This window comes from Schistocerca nitens, chromosome 2, assembly GCF_023898315.1.
Source record: "Schistocerca nitens isolate TAMUIC-IGC-003100 chromosome 2, iqSchNite1.1, whole genome shotgun sequence".
NCBI classification, from domain to species: domain Eukaryota; kingdom Metazoa; phylum Arthropoda; class Insecta; order Orthoptera; family Acrididae; genus Schistocerca; species Schistocerca nitens.
The window spans coordinates 60,326,145-60,340,210 of record NC_064615.1 but is presented as its reverse complement, the minus strand read 5'-3'; the positions used below and the strand labels follow the sequence as shown (position 1 = coordinate 60,340,210).

The window sequence follows — 14,066 nt, the reverse complement described above, 5'->3', positions numbered from 1 at the left end:
CAATGTAAAAAGTACAAGAGAAAATCGTGACTGAACACAAGGGACCAAATTGTATCAGATATCAGCTGTACCTCCTATACAATAATAAAGAACACTGAAAGCCATGAAGACTTGAAATGTGTTACCAGTCTGTTTTCGGATTTACTATTAAAGGATGGGTGAAACATACACGTCTCCAGTGGTGCTCCTATTGGGGAAAGTCTTGACATCAACGTATTTAGTACAGGTTTCATTTCCTACCTTGGAGGTGCATATCTTCGGAGGAGGCACTGTCGCACTCGGATTTCATTTGGGACAGTTGAAATGTTCAAATGTGTGTAAAATCTTATTGGACTTAACTGCTAGGGTCATCAGTTCCTAAGCTTACACACTACTTAACCTAAATTATCCTAAGGACAAACACACACACCCATGCCCGAGGGAGGACTCGAACCTCCACCGGGACCAGCCGCACAGTCTGTGACTGCAGCGCCCTAGACCGCACGGCTAATCCCGCACGGCATTCGGGATAGTAATTTTATCTTTATATATTTGGCCTTTAAGACATTGCCTTTTGAAGATTACTTTAAGTGTTAAATACTCTACACTTGAAATATGTTCTCGATTTCACTGGATGTATGTCATATTATAAGGTAAAAAGTGTCTCCAAACGAGAGTAATAACGCACAGTTTTACGGCAGTAGTATTGAAATGGTTCAAATGGCTCTGAGCACTAAGGGATTTAACATCTGAGGTCATCAGTCCCCTAGAACTTAGAACTACTTAAACCTAACTAACCTAACGACACCACACACATCCATGCCCGAGGCAGGATTCGAACCTGCGACCGTAGCAGTCCCGCGGTTCCGGACTGAAGCGCCTAGAACCGCTAGACCACCGTGGCCGGCAGTAGTATTGAATAAAATGTTCTCGTGTTTCCAGCCTCTTCAGGGGATACTTCGACATTGTACTCCTCTTTGAGGATAAGTTGACTCTGCGTTCGATACCCCCCATTCATGGCCATATATGCGCACCAGTGACTCAATAGCCCGCAAATAGACCATATTAGGGATTACCAGCTAGCTACAAGCAGTCATTCCACTTGGCAATAGCCACGGAACACTTGATGGGAGGCTCGAAGCATTTTAACCATTGCAGGACACTGGAAACCCGAGAGCATTTCATTGGCATGCAGTGAGAGTTCGACATAAATACCACTTCAGTCCTTCATACGGTTGATACGAATATCCTATCGACAAAATTATTATTACTGGTGTAGTTGTGTCGAAAATCATAAAGTAAATCGAAATTGGTACCGGTAACGACGTTTGTGGCTCTTGCGTGGTAGTTTAGACATGTTTCTGTTACCATCTAATGTTGTAATTTAAAATATTAGACACCAAGGTCGCTTGATGTGAAGTAAACTACTTCATATTAAACTATTTGGCTCCTAATGTTATAAATTACACTTCTACGTGCTAGACGTCATCCGTAAATGACGGCTGCATGCGCATGGAATAATTAAGGTTCTAGTATATGTTGATAAGTAGGATTCCAAACGGTATTTTGTTTGTATACCATCCAGCGCCCAACCAACTTTCACAAAAGCACAATGCGCTTGCGCTAAGGGGAACCACGTAAACTTCCATCACTGAAATAGTAGATCGAGTCCGATTTTGAAGTGGACGCGCCTCTTTCTCCTTACAGTCACCTTCCCCTATGCTCGAAACGAATATTAATCAAATCATCATAACAAAATTTTTCCGCGGCTAACAGCCATTGCGACTCACATCGAAGAGCTGCAATGCAAACGCTGGCTCCATGTTTCCCGTTCTTTGCGTATTTTTCTCTTTCTTTCATGAGATTCATATTATTTGTTCTGCTATCAAGTATCTACCGTCGGTAGCCAGCCAGACTACATATTAACGTTTCGTTTTCGTCAGTCTTCTGACTGGTTTGATGCGTACCGCCATAAATTCCTCTCCTATGCCAATTTACACAGGAATTTGCTGGACATATTCCAATACCCGTCTTCCCCTATAGTTATTACCGTCTACAGATCTTTCTTCTATGATGGGAGCTATGCGTCATATCTTAACAAGCGACCTATCGTCCTGACCTCTTTTCTTGACAATGTTTCCTAAATTCTATCTCCTCGTTGGTGCACTTACTGTTATATCAGTCCACCTAACTTTCATCACGTTTCTATAGTATTACTTCTTACGCATTTCGATTCTCTTCTTGTTTACCTACCGTCTATGATTAACTTGCATACTAAGGTCTGTTCCGAAAATACATTCTCAGACACTCTTTCTCTAAATTAAAGCCGATGATTGATACTAATAGACTTATTTTTCCAGGAAAGGCCCCTTTGCCTGTACTACTCTGCTTTCGATGCCCTCCTTGCTTCGTCCGTTATTTGTTGATTTGCTTCCTAGGTAGCACAGTTCCTTTAATTCTTCTAATTCGTGGCCCCAGAATGTTAAGTTTATCACTAACCTCATTACCCTTACTCCTTTTTACTTTCATCCTTGTTCTGTTTAGTCTCCATCCTCGTACGGTGCGCAGTAGACAGCTAATAGTCTGAATGTCCCATAATTGGATCTAGTTTTCACTGTTATCAGCTAATATTATTGTTGATATTTTTCATCCGAATTTTAAACCTACTCCTGAAACTGCTTTTATTTCTCTAATTGCTTTTTCGATGTACTGTAGGAAGAGTAGGCCACAAAGATTGCATCTTTGTCTTACACTCTTTTCGTTCTTGGCCGTCTATTCTTATTGTCTCTTCATCGTTGTGACACATACTGCATAATACCCTCGCTTCACCTTAGCTTACACCAATTTTTCCCAGAATTTCGAACATTCAGCATCGTCTTACATTGTCGTACGTTCTTTCTAGAGACACAGATCCTATGAACGTGTCTTGACTTTTAATTACTTCCATTACCTATCGAGCTTAATGTAATTACTGGATTCCTGGCGCCTCTATCTTTCCTAAAGCCAAACTGGTTGTCCCCAGTTTTCTTTTCCATTCTTCTGTATATTGTTCTTGTAAGCCACTTAGATGTACATGTCGTTAAGCTGATTGTATGATGAGTTTCGCTCCTATTAGCTCCTTCTCTCTTCGGGATAGTGTTGATAATATTGTTCCGAAAATCTGGTTGGTGTATCTTCTAACAATACCACCACTTGCAAAGCAATTTAGAAATCAGATTAATAATGGTGCTCACGCGGCATACGTTCGCTTTATCGGGCAACAACAAAGTTATTGACTGTGGATGGTTTTGTCAGAATGGAAATAATGAAGCCACTGTAAAAAGTCATTAATTTTGTCATTTATCTTGAATGGATTCCCACGTATGTTTCGTCGAAGTTGTTATGGCTCATCTTGTTGCTTCTAGTGTGATTCCACTTCCACTGCTAGAAGGTCCTGATCTGCATTTTAGCAATATTTGAAGATCTAACAAATGCGTTTTTCAGGAAATTCTTAATGATCAAACAATCCCAGATCAGAATAATGTTATGGTAGAAATAATTTTTGACTTGGTGTTCAGGATCCACATTTTTATTCAACTTCTTGTAAATTCACATATACTTCTTCATCATCAAGAAAACAGTTTTGTATCAATCTTCATATATTTAATTTCCACTTTAACCAAACACAAGACTTGACTGTTCTTTTACATAGCGAAAAACAACTTAACTTCTGCAAAGTGAAACAAAGACTGCTCTGTGCGCAGTCGCACCAAAACGGTTACAATTAAGTCAAAGATTATGACAGGCTCACAGAAATGTATACGCACAAGAACCATATCACTGTAATATATCGATACATCGGAGTACCTATTCATTAATAAAACCAAATGTGAATATTGACACAAAAATATGTCTGTTACTTCGCAGAAAAGTAGTACGATATTACTGGTATCGAGAACTGGGGTTGGAGTGCCGTAATGGTCACTTGAATAAAGAACCATTACAATCTCCAGTCTCATAGTCACTGCACACCAACTTTAATAGTCTGCTGCTTGAGTCTTCACCCGACTACCTCAGAAATTAGGAAGAAATGTTGTCTACGCCTTCCTTCTAATTTGGTGGCGTGTGTTAAATTCTTCCACATCGATTCCACTTTATTCTTCTCTCTCTTCATCAGACAGGTGACGTTCCCTAAAAGTCTTTAAATATCCTCTACAGATAAGGCAAATGGGAATGGTCGACCAGCGTTGCTACCGGTTTCGTGATGCACAGACAGTGGTGCTTGAAGGGGGTGGGTTGGGAGGGTGAGGAAAAGGGGAGGCAACACGGGGGCTGGTGGCGGCGCGACAGACAGTCCGCCAGCTAGCGGGCAGGCGTGCAGCGCGCTGGCAGCGCCCCCGGCAGTTAGGCCACGCGCCAAACACGTTCGCCTCGCCTCCGCTCTCACAGTGGCCGCCCTGCTGAATACAGAACGGACGCGCCGTAGCTGCGCAGTCCATCACCCCGTCGACCACCGGTAAGGACAACCAGAGGCAGTACTGTTTGTAATCTGCAATTACAAGTTAGTACATAACCACAGGTCTAACCAGAGCGTCTTTGATTAGTGATCAAAACGTCTAATGGCCCCAATATGAGACCAGCCACTGCTTATATTCTCAATACAATTCATCAGCAACGGCGTCTGAAAACATCTGGCATAAGAAGTCACCCTCGTTCTGCCAACGGTCTTGTGAAAGCGGCGGAGGAGAGGACAGAGGTTCACAGAAGGGTCTAAGGTTAGTATCTTTGACCAGTAATCATATCGTCTTCGTTCCCAAAAGTGAAAGAAGACACTGCAGCATTGGACGCCGAAGACATCGGACATAAGAAGTTATTCTCTTCTGCTAACAGTTTTGTCAAAGAGGGTGGAAGAGCGACCAGAGGTTCATCGCAATATCTTGCCCGTGGGATAGTGTTGTGTACATAGTTCCGCGTAGTCAGCGCGTACACAACTTTCACAATAGAGCGCGCCCCGCTAAGCACAAGAGCGCAGGCGCAGCGCTCGTCCGTCTCCGCTCTACGAGATGGCACTGTCTTAGAGACGGACCGAATTCGGCTTCCACCGACCCGCGTATTAATATGTAACGCAGCGAATGAGATTGCTGCTAACGTAGAACCTTTCCTCCTCGCGGATCACACTCGCGCAGTGATACCTGAACGCGCGAGGTATTATAACGAGTGTACAGACCTCCGATTAGTCAGTCTGCATTAGTCTACATTAGTCTGCATTAGTCTATAGTCAAGTTTCAGTCTGCGCCTAGTAAGATTATCATATTCCTGTACATAGCCATGAAGATAAATGTATAGACACTTTGTCAAGCATCAGAGATATGTGAGAATAAGATTAACGTTCCAATACCAAAGGAACTTCAGATTGTCAATTGTAAATAGCATCCAGAATCAAGTTAAGTAATTTTATGTTGTTATTATTTTAATAAATGTGTCACCGTCAATCTGCTACTCTAAGCGTGCAAGTGGCATTTCTATCGTCTGACCTAACGGCAGAAGATAAACACGCCACGATAAGACCACGAGACATATTGCTGATACTCGCCTACTTCGTTAGAGCGACTAGTCAAATAATCTGAAGGTGTGTGTACCGAAGGTCTTACAGTACGCACACCACAGATAGGAAATTGTTCCCGAAAGGGGGAAGATTCAGCAATAATTAGCAGCATGAGTAAGCAGAAAGCAATGGAAACAACTGCATTGAAGACACGTAATGTGTATCCAAAGGTCGGGCTGCCTGTCATTCAGAAAGATTCATGATGATCCTTCCATTTGCAAAAGATTGCGGTTTAGTAGCCCATTCTGATATCCAGGAGCGGGCTGCCAATGGTAAGGGGACCATGAGAGAAAGATGGAATAACCAATCAAAGGATAAAGTTGTTCAAATCGGGACGTGGAATGTCAGAATCTTAAACGTGGAAAAGGAAATCTGGGAAGGGTAACGCAAAGCTCCATCCAGATATAGAGAGAGTCAATAAAGTGAAATGTAAAGAAGGTAAGGACTTCTGGTCATACGGATATAAAGTCATATCGAGAGCAGCAGAAATAGTGTAACGGGAGTAGGATTCGTTATGATTAGGAAATACTTCAGTGAATCGACGAAAGAAGGAAATGCTCAAACGTTCAGGTAGCGGCACGCAACCATATAAATTCCTTGGAAACGAAATAAATAATTAGAACTACTGACAGCCTTGGGAGAGCCAGGCCTAACAAAACTCTACCATCTGGTGAGCAAGATGTATGAGACATGCGAAATACCCTCAGACTTCAAGAAGAATATAATGATTCCAATCCCAAAGAAAGCAGGTGTTGACAGATGTGAAAATTACCAAACTATCAGTTTAATAAGTCACGGCTGCCAAATACTAACACGAATTCTTTGGAGACGAATGGAAAGACTGTTAGAAGCCGACCTCGAGGAAGATCAGTTAGGATTCCGTAGAAATGTTGGAACACGTGAGGCAATACTGACTCAACGGCTTATCTTAGAAAATAGATTAATGAAAGGCAAACCTAAGCTTCTCGCATTTGTAGACTTAGAGAAAGCTTTTGACAATGTTGACTGGAATACCTTCTTTCAAATTCTGAAGGTGGCAGGGGTAAAATAGAGGGAGCTAAAGTCTACTTACAATTTGTACAGAAACCAGATGGCAATTATAAGAGTCGAGGGGCATGAAAGGGAAGCAGTGGTTGGGAAGGACGTGAGACAGGGTTGCAGCCTATCCCCGATGTCATTCAATCTGTGTATTGAGCAAGCAGTAAAGGATACAAAAGAAAAATTCAGAGTAGGAATTAAAATCCATGGAGAAGAAATTAAAACTTTGAGGTTCGCCGATGACATTGTAATTCTGTCAGAGACAGCAAAGGACCTGGAAGAGTAGCTGAACGGAATGGACAGGGTCTTAAAAGGAGGGTATAAGATGAACATCAACAAAAGCAAAACCTGGATGATGGACTGTAGTCGAATGAACTCGGGAATTAGATAATAAAAAGAGACACTTAAAGTAGTAATCGAGTTTTGCTATTTGGGGAGCAAAATAACTATGATGGTCGAAGTAGAGAGGACATAAAATGTAGACTGGCAATGGAAAGGAAAGCGTTTCTGAAGAATAGAAGTTTGTGAACATCGAGTATAGATTTCAGTGTCAGGAAGTGGTTTCTGAAAGTATTTGAAAGGAGTGTAGCCGTTTATGGCGTGGGCGATAAATAGTTTAGACCAGAAGAGAATAGAAGCTTCCGAAATGTGGTGCTACAGAAGAATGCTGAAGATTAGATGGATAGATCACTTAACAAATGAGGAGGTATTGAATAGAATTGGAGAGAAGAGAAATTTGTGGCGCATCTTGACTAGAAGAAGGGGTGGATTGGTAGGGCATATTCTGAGGCATCAAGTATTAGTATTGGAGGGCAGCGTGGAGGGTAACAATCGTAGAGGGAGACCGAGAGATGAATACACTAAACAGCTTCAGAAGGATGTAGGTTGCAGTAAGTATTGGGAGATGAAGAAGCTTGCACAGGATAGAGTAGCATGGAGAGCTGCATCAAACCATTCTCAGGACTGAAGACCACAACAAGAAGTGCAGAGCATGCAAGAGAAATGGTTGGCGACAAATGTGTTATATAAATATACATTATATCGAAACAACCTTCGGTGAAATTAAAATCAACAGCGGTAACTTCTAGAGTGGAATGGTAATTCCACTGTTAAATGCTAAGGGGAGAGCGGCAAGGTGTAAATAGTACACTGAAGATCCCTATGAGAGTGGGTCTTGTTCGATAACGTGATGGAAGAAGAAACAGTAGTCGGCAGGGAAGAGATAGGGGATTCAGTATTAGATTCAAAATGTAAAAGAAATTGGTACTCTCAGTGAAAGTGAAGATGAATTACAGGATCCGTTGAATGAAATGATCAGTCTCATGAGTACAGAATATAGACTGGGAATACACAGGAAAAAGACAAAATTTATGAGGAATAGCAAAAATAAGGTTAGCGAGAAACATTTGGTATTAAGATGTAGACGAAGGTATGGTATTCTGGTCTCTTGAAAAAAAGTAACCCATGACTGACGGAAAAATGAGGTTATGAAAAGCGGACTAGCACAGGCAAAAAGGGCATTCTTGGCCTAAATAAATCTATTGATAGCAGAGATAGGCTATATATTAGGAAGAAATTTCTGAGACTGGACATTTGGAGTGCAGCATTGTATGGTAGTCAATCATGGTGAATGGGAAGAATGGAACAGAAGAGAATCGACGCGTTTGATATGTGGTGGTATAGAGGAATGTGGACTGAAAAGATCACGAATGAGGGCTTTCGCTGCACAACTGGTTAAGAAATGAACATATGGAAAACACTAACAGGAAGAAGCGACAGGATGATGGGACTATTGTTAAGACATCAGTATGTAATCTCCGTAGAAGTGAAGGTATCTGTAGACTGTGAAAGCTGAGGAGGCGAGAGAGAGAGATTGGAAATATCGAACAAATAATTGAGGACGCAGGCTGCATGTGCTACACTAAGATGAAGAGTTTAGCACAGGAGAGGAATTGGTGGCTGACCGCGTGAAATCCAGCAAAAGACTGATAACTCAAAAAGTTACATACCAGATACTGAGGTACTGTTGTTGAGGAAGTTGGTGAAGTTAAAACAGCCAACGGTCCTGTAGACAGCGATTCATGACTTCGTGAGTCAAGCAGTTCTCCTTGTCAAGCAACTGAGGGACCGAATAACCCAGTATATATTAATATTTCACAATCGATACTGTCTAGCGTAAGGTGTGTCGTGGCACTGTTTGTTTCTGGTACATCTTGTGTTTCCGCATGTATGCTCTTTTCATTACTGCTTAGTCGCAGCTACGCCAACCGAGAATTGAAGTTACCGTGCACAGTAGTCATTCATTTCACTTGCGCTTCGAAAATTACAGAGCGTTGCATGCCTGTGTGAGCTTAAGGATCAATTACAGTGTGCAGGTTTCTGTATGCGCAAGATGCATGCGACCATGGAACAAACAGGCAAGGACGCACATACACTGGTGCAAAGACACACATGCTTCTAACGTGTGTGTAAGGGACACCGTAAACAGGTGCTGCAGGCACCTAATCCCACACGGGGAGACACGTACAACAGACATCCGCGTCGCAGTTGTTATCTCAGATTTTTTTTTAAATTTTGACAGTAAAACAAAGCACTAAGTTGGTGATCATCAAAACAAGGAGAAAGGGGAGAAGTTAAAATAACTGTCAGATGAGCAAATGAAACTGACCTCGATAAGCAAATTAATGGAAACTTTCGCGTTTCTAGGTGCGAGCTACCTACATGCTCAGTCATAAATACCCCACTAAATTATCCGTACACTGTATTGACGCCACTGTTGAACTGCTCTCGCAGATACGTCACACAAAGGGAGGGTTGTTTCAATTAAGTAATTACGTGTATAAATCCTGAGCTGATGTAGGTCTTGTATGTCTTGTATGTCTTGTGCCTCGCGGATTTACTGTTTATTCGCTGAAATTAATTTTACTTTCATTTGATGGATATGACTAGTGGGATGTTGTTACGTTGTAATGAATAATGAAAAGAAATGTGACGTTAGTGTCATAATGTGACACTGTCACATATCGCAATGCAATATTAATTCATTTTGCCGTTTTTTGTTGTTATTTCTAGATGTACATCCACATTCCACAGGCCACTTTATTGTGAGTGGCGGACGGTCACTGTGCACTGCTGTACTTCTCCGTTTTCCTGTCCCAGTCGTATACAGCCCATTGCAACAAAAGTTGCTGTTAAGTCTCCGCGCGGGTTAGAAACTCACTAGTTATATCTTCATGGTCTTTTCGAGAGATATACGTATGAGGAAGCAATTTTTGTTAAAATTTCTAGGAACGTGCGGCCTCGGACAGTAGACGATACTCTGATGCAGAACGTCTCTCTCGCAGCGTGTGCAACTCGAGTTGACTAAGTATTTCCGTGAAGCTTGCGCGCTTACGAAATGAACATGTAACGAAACGTGCTGCTCTTATTTGAATCGTCTATATTTCATCTGGTGCAGATCCCAGGATGACGAGCAATATTAAAGTATAGGTCGAATGAATGTCTTGTAAGCTAATCCCTTTGTTGGTACATTTCCTGACGACTCTTCAAATGAATCTCAGCGTGGCATCTGCCTTACCCGCGATTAATTTTAATTCACTGTTCCATTTAAAATCTTTCCGCACCCATACCCCTAAATATTTTATGGTAGTAATTGCTTCCACTGATTGTTATGCAATCGTGCTGTCACACAATAAAGGGGCCTTCTGTGTATGAACTCGCAGTCTGTTACATTTGTCTACGTTGAGGATTCACTGTCACCCCCTACACCACCAGTCGATACTCTGCAGGTCTTTCAGCATTTCGCTACAATTTTCTTTCTTGCTTAGTGATGTCTTTCTATACAGCATCATGCGCTAAGGAGGTCATGGAACATCTACTAGGTCGTTTACGCATATTGTGAAAAGTAACGGTGTTATAACAGTTCCTCGGGGCACGCTCGGAGTTTCTTTCACGTCTGCAGACTTCTCCGTTCAGAATGACATTCTGTGTTCTGCTTGGCAGGAACTTTTCCCTCCAGTCACACAGCTAGTCTGATATTTTGTACGCTCATATATTGTTCACTACGCGGCAGTGCGGAAGTGTATACATAACCTTTCGGAAGTCAAGGAACGCGGGATCTACTTGGGCGCCTTTTTCTACGTCTTTCTGCCTTTCGCGGACGAACAGAGACAACTGGATTTCAAACAATCGTTGTTTTCGGAATCCACGTTGATTTCTGCAGAGGAGATTTTCGGTCTCCAGAAATCTCTCAATTCGCGACCACAAAACATGTTCCAGAATGCTATCATATACCGGCGTCAGAGATACAGACCTGTAGTTTCGTTCGTGTGTTCGAGCATTCTTCTAGAACACTTGAATAATCCGGAATTTTTTTCCAACCATCACTAACTCTTCGCTAATCTACAGACCTGCTTCTACAAAAAGAGAATGTTGATAAACATAGTCTCTGTGGAATCGATCCGGCGTCCCGTCACGTCTAGTGACCTCTTTTGGGCGACTTCACTTGCTTTTCTTTCCGTTGATTACTTGTTTCGATACCTGTAATTTTGCCATTCGTTCCACAGTTTAAAGGAACACCTACAGTGTGAGTTTCCTTCATACATCTGTTTCGGTAAATGACGTTCTGCATTTTCGTCTTTTCTTTATCATCCTCTGTTTCAGTGCCGTTATGGGCAGAGATTGTCTGGATAGACTGCTTCGGCCCGGTAACTCATGCAACATATGATCGAAATTGCTCAGGTACTTCTGAATTAGCTGAACGATTCACGCATAGACCTCGTTACCCAGTTTTTTGTTTTGTTTAGTTTTTCTCTATGGTGACGCTTTGCCTTCATTTAGATTTGTAGTGAAGCTCTCTTTGTTTTCTTAAAAGGTATCTAACACGATTGCCCAACCCCGGTTATCCCTCACAATTTTGCACGATACTCTTCAAATAGGACCACTGATGCTCAACAATGAAAGTGCTGGAGATTTAATTTCAGTGTTAATCTGTCAGTTCATCTGAAACTGTTTCCTGTCGTTCTTGTTAACAGTAAAATCTTCCTACCTTCCTTTGTGTTTCTATTTACAGACGTCTTCAGTGATGCTGTAACAACGCTTTGATAACTGATTACCTGTTCTATTTTGATATGTTCAAATAGTTTGGATCTGTCATCAACAGCTCAAAGGTGTTGTTTCCACGAGTCGCTTTCTAACTGTTCAAGACAGAGATCGGCTAAATCACCTAGAACAATTGCAATCGATACTCTGTCCCATACTCTCTCCATTCTATAACTGGTACGTTATATCTCTGCCTAATACTATAATATGCCTATAAAAGCATCCGACCGACACGTCTTATTCACCTATAATACATTATTTCGCATTCTGAATTTGTTTATCTTAATCCTGCAAACACGTCTCCACCACCAGCGTTCAACCCGTCTTAACGATATAAATTATAGTCAGAGTTTAGAATTTCATTGGCATTGATAACTGGTTTCAGCCAGCTTTCTATCCCCTGTACTATACGGACATAGTTACTGTCTGTAAGCAAGACTATTTCCGGGATCCTTCCATAGACATTTTCTTCCTCTGATCTGCTTTCTTGAATGATACCCTGTTTGAACGCAGAACGAGTCTTTCCGAACCTGTGATTTCTATATCCTAAAAGACCCTCATGTGCACACCACACATACTCCACGATCCTACAACCCACTTCCTGTGTTCAGACCACGCCAGAGCAATTAAGAGGGCCCTAAATTTCACTACTCGATAGCAGAGGTCGAGAAATCCGCATCCAAGATCGTCACAGAATCTCTGAGCCTCCAGAGGACAGCGATCGGTTTTGGGGACAATGTTACATAGCTCTACTATCACTCTCTTGAGAGGCTAGCTGTCTTGAGCAAATCAGGCAGCCACGTGTAAGAGCGGAGGACAGCCGCTCAACCCAGGTGGTAGGTTTTGTGGCGGCCTTCGTAGCGACAACACTTCGCTGTAGAAACGGCCTACGAAGTCACCGCCACACTTTTAATAGCGGGCCGACCGGTCCGCTGGAACAGTGAACAGAAAGATGAAAACCCAAACACTCGGATTAAATGAAAGTCGGTACTTATCTTTATTAACGACGATACAGAACACAGTGGTGAACATGGTCTACAGAAATCTGTCTAGTTCGAGTCGGAGCGGCTTGGTCAGCGTCGGCTGACGACAAACAACAACTCTGCTGCGATGAACACACAACTGACTAGCAGGTACACAATTCGGTGGCGAGTATACAACTGAGCGGCGAATCCAGAACTGTCCTAGCGCTCGCGACTCCAGCGCTTAAGAAGCCAGAAGCCAGCGGTGGCGCGCGCAGACTTGCGGCGATTTCCTGTATCGCTGGCGCTGCTTACGCGGACGGCGTCCGGACTTTGATGCTGCCAACCTTATTGGCAGCGGGCTCGGTTGGCATTACTGGCTAGGATATAACACTCCTCCCCCCCCCCCAAATCGCCGCACCGTCGTTGAATAATGACGTGGCGAGCGTCGACGGCGGGGGAGGGGTCTGGCCGCAGACGTAGCAGAAGAGACTGGGGCGGGACCGTTGTCGGTGGCAGTCCCCGGTCCGCACCCCAGCATTGGCTGCGCGGGGCCTCGGGAAACACCGACTGAAAACCGAGGTCAGGGTGCACGCCTGTGACCACGGGCGCAGCTTCTGGTACTGGACGCGACGGGGCGTCGGGACCCACGAAGAGAGGCAGCGTCTCCTGACGCTGCGGCGACGGCTGCTGAGTGGGCGCCGGATAAGGCGCTGCAGTGTCAGACTCCTTGGGGGTGCCCAAGGAAAGCGGCTGCAGTACAGGCTGCACAGCCACCGCTTGGGAAGGCGGCCCGGCTGAGGGGTCGACGTCCATCAGCTCCGAAGGCGGTGGCGACTGAAGAGGGACCGCAGGCGCCGGAGCGACCACCCGGGGCGCTCCCGCATGAAGCTGCGCGGGAGGCATCAACGGGACGGGCTGTGGACAAAGAACGAGCGGCAGAATCCGGGCGGCCAGCGCGGCGCAACTGGTTCTGATGCCTCCTGTGCACCCCAGTAGCACCGTGAACAGTATAAAAACCGCGACCCTGGACACTTATCACGGTACCACGTTCCCAACGACGGCGACCGTGATAAACTCTGAAAAAACGGCGTCGTTGCGCTGAAAACGCGTGCGATGCTCAGAAGCGGCGGGTCGATCCGGGGGGTGCAACAACCGTAGTAGAGTGCGATGACGACGGCCGTGGAGAAGCTCCGCAGGCGAAGGGCCGTCTCGTGGCGTGGTCCGGTACGACGACAGGAACGTGATGAGGGCCTGCTGACGAGAGTGCGTAGCACGAAGGCGGTCCATATGATCCTTGAATGTGCGTACAAAACGTTCCGCTGCACCATTCGATTGAGGGTGGAACGGCGGAGTAAGAACATGGCGAATGCGGCAGAACAAAAACCTTCAAATTCAGCAGA

At 43.9% G+C, this 14,066-nt stretch overlaps 1 protein-coding gene across 1 annotated transcript; it reads right to left on the bottom strand.

The window, feature by feature from the left end:
* Positions 1-4,208: 4,208 nt before the first annotated feature.
* On the bottom strand, positions 4,209-13,569 carry LOC126234835 (uncharacterized). The gene is made up of 2 exons (XM_049943576.1): positions 13,197-13,569; positions 4,209-4,507 (listed from the first exon to the last, which is right to left on the bottom strand). The coding sequence occupies exons 1-2, from the start codon at positions 13,567-13,569 to the stop codon at positions 4,209-4,211; spliced, it is 672 nt and encodes a 223-aa protein (XP_049799533.1).
* Positions 13,570-14,066: the final 497 nt, after the last annotated feature.

What these genes read in the sequence shown, in the direction of transcription:
- LOC126234835 (XM_049943576.1), bottom strand. Translation starts at nt 13,569, where the DNA reads ATGCCTCCCGCGCAGCTTCATGCGGGAGCGCCCCGGGTGGTCGCTCCG. An exon ending in CCCGCGCAGCCAATGCTGGG is followed by an intron (nt 4,508 to 13,196) that starts GTGCGGACCGGG and finishes TTGTAATTGCAG; the next exon opens with ATTACAAACAGTACTGCCTC.